Source organism: Microtus ochrogaster, unplaced genomic scaffold, assembly GCF_000317375.1.
Source record: "Microtus ochrogaster isolate Prairie Vole_2 unplaced genomic scaffold, MicOch1.0 UNK49, whole genome shotgun sequence".
Classification (NCBI taxonomy): domain Eukaryota; kingdom Metazoa; phylum Chordata; class Mammalia; order Rodentia; family Cricetidae; genus Microtus; species Microtus ochrogaster.
In genome coordinates this window covers 1,055,049-1,060,780 of record NW_004949147.1, presented here as the reverse complement: position 1 = coordinate 1,060,780, position 5,732 = coordinate 1,055,049, and the positions used below count along the sequence as shown (strand labels likewise).

At 56.8% G+C, this 5,732-nt stretch overlaps 1 protein-coding gene across 5 annotated transcripts in view; it reads left to right on the top strand.

The window, feature by feature from the left end:
- Positions 1 to 5,373, top strand: part of Islr2 (immunoglobulin superfamily containing leucine rich repeat 2) — a 7,594-nt gene extending 2,221 nt beyond the window's left edge. For 2 of the 5 annotated variants that reach the window (XM_026777234.1, XM_026777235.1), the window contains exons 2-3: positions 1,016 to 1,108; positions 2,596 to 5,373. In XM_026777234.1, the coding sequence (XP_026633035.1) occupies positions 2,604 to 4,841 (2,238 nt within the window). In that variant the 5' untranslated portion in view covers positions 1,016 to 1,108; positions 2,596 to 2,603 and the 3' untranslated portion in view covers positions 4,842 to 5,373. Of the gene's footprint in view, positions 1 to 215; positions 446 to 465; positions 487 to 1,015; positions 1,109 to 1,807; positions 2,217 to 2,595 lie in introns of those variants that run through there. The other 3 variants (XM_026777233.1, XM_005369469.3, XM_026777236.1) reach the window with 3 other exon arrangements.
- The last annotated feature ends 359 nt before the right edge of the window (positions 5,374 to 5,732 follow it).

Genomic DNA, 5,732 nt, shown 5'->3' with positions numbered 1-5,732 from the left:
CGCGCACCCTCCAGGGTTGCACCTTCTCAGCTAGCCTGTTAGTCTGGCGGGGATTGGGGGTGGAGGGGAAACCAGGGTTTGTTTCTACCCAGATCCAGGCAAAAATGACAGGGAGGGTGAGGCGCTCTGCTAATACTATCAATTATGCATCGTGTTGAATGTGGCTTCAGGGAGGGGGAGGCTAGCAGCCGGCAGGAGGGAAAGGGTCTGAGCGAGCGAGCCAGGCAGCGCAGTTCATCTGGTCCCGCTGGAGGTCTTTTTGCACCACTGCTTGCTTTTGGGAGGAAAGAAAGTGTTTAAAGGCAAAGACACGCCCTCTAGTCCTATGCCTTTCTTTCTCCCAAATTCTTCAAAGATGGTTTGTCTCACGTGTTGCGGGGCGTAGAACGGCTCGCATTCAATTAGCAGCGAAGCTCGCGGGCGCTGGCGGGGCGAGCGCGTGAGGGTGAGTGAGCGCGGATATTTGTGTGTGCGCAGAAGAGAACGGTGAGTGTTCGAGTGAAGGTGTGCTTGTGAAAATGTGTGTGAAGGTAGCGAGAACTCAGCGCGTTGACGTGTCTATTACATGTTGATGGGTAATTCTAACCTGTGAAGGTCGTGTAGAAAGGCGTGTGTGTGTGTGTGTCTGTGTGTGTGTGTGTGTGTGTGTGTGTGTGTTGGGGAGGGATTTAGAGGCATAACCAGAAAGAGTGACAATGTCATCGAGTGTGTAAATGTTGGGGAAAATAGGTTATAGAGCTGCGGTGGGCTGGGAAGGGCTGAGCCTAGGGTTGTGCGCTTATGGAGCCCCTTGATATGGGGTGTGTGGGGATCTCTATGGCTTTAACAAATGTGAACGCGGCACGAGGTAGGAGACTGGGCGCGTTCCCGCCGAGCCCGGGGACGCGCAACGACTCTCCAACCTGCAGGCAGTGAGAAGTGGGGCGAACAGATAAGAAAGAAAAAAAATGAAGTAGGACTTCAGTGTGAGGGGGAGTTCTTACACGGACCTGCCCGTTTTTCCCCACTGCCACAGCAACAGATGCCAGAAGCGCCCTTGGACTGTCACCTGAGTCTGGAGAGGGGCTTGCAGCCAGAAGGAGGCACGGTGCAAGTCTGAGAGCAGCAGGTAAGCGGTGGGGCGACTGACTCCACAACCTCAGCCCACAGGGTAGGTCCAGCCTAAAGCTCCTGCTAGCGTGGAGGACCCTCCGTCTGGAAGGAACAGGGAAGGGAGGTGCCTACCTTAGGAGCAAAAGGGACAAGGGGACCTGCTATTCTCAAAGGCAGACATTGGAGGGGTTCCGCCAAGACTGACAGTAGTCTCAAGTTGGGCCAGGAGTCTGTGTTAGAGAATTTGTGTGGCTGGAGATAGAAGATGCACCCAGGTATCTTGAGTCTGTGGAGAAATGTAGAGAACCTTGAGCTTTCTCCAAATTTATTAGCAAGAGGCTTGTCCCCTTAAAGACATGTGTGTGTGTGTGGGGGGGTCTACCTGAGCTCTGTGGAATACAAAGAGGAATCTTTAGTGACTGGCCCCACAACATACTCTGTCTAGGCGTGGGGAAGGATTTCTTTCCTAGATGGAGGAATACTTAAGCAGTTGTGGCTCTCCCCTGAGGGGAGCTGCAGCCAGGGGCAGGGAAGCAAGGAGGCTATAAGTGGGTGGAGGCTACCCCAGAACCCACCCCATACTCCACAAATTCTCCTTTTTGCTCAGATCTGCTCAGGGTTTGGTCTCAGAGGAGGCCAGGGCTGCACCAATGTCCCTGTGTGGGGGCCGGGTCATGTGAGGACTTGTGTCCTTGTCTCTGTCAGTTTTCAGTGTGAACAGAAAAGCACATTGCTTCAGGGTGGAGAACGCTGTGGCAAAGCTGCTCTGAGTTGAGAGAACAATGAGGTCTTGGGGTGTATGGTGTGAATGTCTGGGTGCCTATGTTTTTGTGTCTATGTAATTCATTGTGGACAGAGTCCCAGGGCCAGTTGGCGGCTGCAGGGAGATGCCTAAGCTTCTGTTTGCACTGCCACTGCCTGTAAGGAAGTGCGTGAAAGTGCTGTGCATGGGACAAAGGATTCCAGAGAAGACAGCCAGTCAATGAAGGAAAATCTTTCTGTACCTCCATCCATTTCACCGAGTTTAATGAAGCTGCAGAAAGAAGGCTTAGCGTGGGGCTCACTGCAGACCACAGGCATTGGACACTTTGGAGGGGACAGCTCCAGCTGAGGGAGCAGATGGGGTAAGGGAAGCATGCTCCATGTCCTCTGGAGAAGCAAAACAGGGTCCTGAAAGCACGCGTTTATTAAATCTGTAGGCTTTTATCGAGCCCCATTTGTACCTAAACTTTCTGGAGCCTACACAGGTTTATAATTTTTTTTTTTTTTTTGGTTTTTCGAGACAGGGTTTCCCTGTGGCTTTGGAGCCTGTCCTGGAACTAGCTCTGTAGACCAGGCTGGTCTCGAACTCACAGAGATCCGCCTGCCTCTGCCTCCCAAGTGCTGGGATTAAAGGCGTGCGCCACCATCGCCCGGCTTTACACAGATTTGGAAGGTAGAGTTTGCTAGGGGAGAACAGAAAGCTGTGGCGTAAATGACCCCTCGTCACCTTGACTTTTTCAGGAGTCGTGATGGATTCCTTCGGAGCCCTGTGTTTGGCCTGGGCTTTGTTAGGTGTGGCCAGAGCCTGTCCTGAGCCTTGCGCCTGTATAGACAAGTACGCCCACCAGTTTGCAGACTGTGCCTACAAGGAGCTGCGCGAGGTCCCGGAAGGACTTCCAGCCAACGTGACCACGCTTAGTCTGTCCGCCAACAAGATTACGGTGCTAAGGCGGGGGGCCTTCGTCAACGTCACACAGGTCACTTCGCTGTGGCTGGCTCACAGTGAGGTGCGCACCGTGGAGTCAGGGGCATTGGCGGTGCTGAGTCAGCTTAAGAACCTCGACCTAAGCCACAACCTCATATCCAACTTCCCTTGGAGCGACCTTCGTAACTTGAGCGCGCTGCAGCTGCTGAAAATGAACCACAACCGCCTGGGATCGCTGCCCCGGGATGCACTCGGCTCGCTGCCCGACCTGCGCTCTCTGCGCATCAACAACAACCGGTTGCGTACCCTGGAGCCTGGCACGTTCGACGCACTGAGCGCGCTGTCTCACCTGCAACTCTATCACAACCCCTTCCACTGCAGCTGTGGTCTCCTGTGGCTGCAGGCCTGGGCGGCGAGCACCCGGGTCTCCTTACCCGAGCCTGATTCTATTGCGTGCGCCTCGCCTCCTGAGCTGCAGGGCGTGCCGGTGCACCGCCTGCCTGCCCTGCCCTGCGCACCTCCCAGCGTGCGTCTGAGCGCGGAGCCGCCGCCTGAGGCGCCTGGAACCCCTCTGCGCGCAGGCTTGGCTTTCATGTTACACTGCGTCGCGGAAGGCCACCCCACACCCCGGCTGCAATGGCAACTTCAGATCCCGGGTGGCACTGTAGTCTTAGAGTCACCGGTTCTCAGCAAGGAAGAAGATGGAGGAGATAAGGCAGAGGATGGGGAGGGTGATGGAGATGAGGATCCGCCTACACAGACTGAGGCACCAACCCCGACTCCTGCACCTGCTTGGCCAGCTCCTCCAGCCACCCCGCGCTTCCTGGCCCTCGCAAACGGCTCTCTGTTGGTGCCCATCCTGAGTGCCAAGGAGGCAGGCGTCTACACATGCCGTGCACACAATGAACTGGGTACCAACTCAACGTCAGTGCGGGTGAGCGTGGCTGCAGCGGGGCCGCCAAAACACGCTCCTGGAACAGGGGGAGAACCTGACGCGCAGGCCCCGACCTCGGAGCGCAAGACCACTATTAAGGGCCGTAGCAACAGTGTCCTGCCCTACAAGCCTGAGGGCAAAACCAAAGGCCAAGGTCTGGCCCGGGTCAGCGTCCTCGGGGAAATCGAGGCGGAACTGGAGGAGACAGATGAAGGAGAGCAGGTGGGAGGTCAGATCCCTACAGTTCCGGAGGGGGAGAAGCACTGTGGCCATGGGGACCCTTCTCGGTATGTGTCTAACCATGCATTCAATCAGAGCTCAGAGCTCAAGTCGCACGTTTTTGAGCTGGGTGTCATCGCGTTGGATGTAGCCGAGCGTGAAGCTCGGGTGCAGCTGACGCCTCTTGCTGCGCGCTGGAGCCCTGGGCCAGATGGTGCTACCGGAGCACGGCGGCCTGGAAGGCGGCCCCTGCGCCTACTCTATCTGTGCCCTGCGGGTGGTGGCGCAGCGGTCCAGTGGTCACGCGTTGAGGAAGGGGTCAATGCCTACTGGTTTCGCGGCCTGCGGCCTGGCACCAACTACTCTGTGTGTCTGGCACTGGCGGGCGAGGCGTGCCACGTGCAAGTGGTGTTTTCCACCAAAAAAGAGCTGCCATCCTTGCTGGTTATCGTGACAGTGAGCGTGTTTCTCCTGGTGTTGGCCACCGTGCCCCTGCTGGGCGCCGCCTGCTGCCATCTACTGGCCAAACACCCGGGCAAACCCTATCGCTTAATACTGAGACCTCAGGCCCCCGACCCTATGGAGAAACGCATCGCCGCCGACTTTGACCCGCGTGCCTCCTACCTTGAGTCTGAGAAAAGCTACCCTGCCCGTGGCGAGGCCGGAGGTGAGGAGCCGGAGGAGGCCCCGGAGGAGGGCCTAGATGAAGATGTGGAGCAGGGAGACCCAAGTGAGGACCTGCAGAGAGAAGAAAGCCTGGTGGGTTGCTCGTTGGTGGAGTCTCAGTCCAAGGCCAACCAAGAAGAGTTCGAGGCTGGCTCTGAGTACAGCGACCGGTTGCCCCTGGGAGCAGAGGCCGTCAACATCGCCCAGGAGATAAACGGCAACTACAGGCAGACTGCAGGCTGAGTCCCCAGCACGCCTGGCCTGCCCACCTCTACCTTGGGTACCTTGTAGCCTAGAAACGGCAGGACTTTCTCATCCTCACGGGACCCCACCCCACCCCCAAGCCTCCTCTTTAGCCCTCCCTAGGCGTCACTACTAAGGATTTCCAGGAGTGGGCCGAATTCAGTGGTCTCTCGCTAGTCACCGTCGTCCTCTTGGCGGGGTTGAATCCCCATCCCTCCCCCAAAGCACAGAGACAGGCGCCTACCTCCTCTCAGACACCACCCACAGACAGCGAAAAACCGTCTATGCCTTCCATTCCTCCGCGACGATGATGATCAAGGAAACCCACCTCTCACCCCCCGGGTGGAGGCAAGGGGACCGCGCTAGTCGTTGGCTACATTTGCTGATAATAATGGGGTTGGTTCTGGGCTTTGCCCGCGATCCCCAGGAAAGGTTCGCAGCGTGGAGCGCTGTGGCTCTCACCTCGACCCCACTCCGCCTTTTCAAGGTTGCATGTGCCAGAAGCCGGCTAATTTTTGGTCTCAAAGTACCTTCCCTACAATGATCCAAATCCTAGCTTCCTTCCATCCCTACTCCCTGCCTGCCCCATTTCTGTACAGTTGGAGCCAAGCTGGGGTTCTGGGACGCCTTTCAACTCAGCGCACTGATTTTCTTATTTTCGTTGTTATCAAAAACAGCGACATTCATGGGTCTGGTGCTAACACAACCTTCCCAATGTCTGGGAAACTGGGTGTGAGTGTGTCAGGTGTGAGAGTCGGAATCCGTTTTCTTCTGTCTTTCTCCTAATTTCAAGCGCTGCGGGGCCACGCACCCCTTTTCTTCCCAGGGTGCGGGCTTGGTCCCCAGCCAGTTTCGTTGTCAATGTCTTGCAGGTGCCAGGGGCTGGTGAGC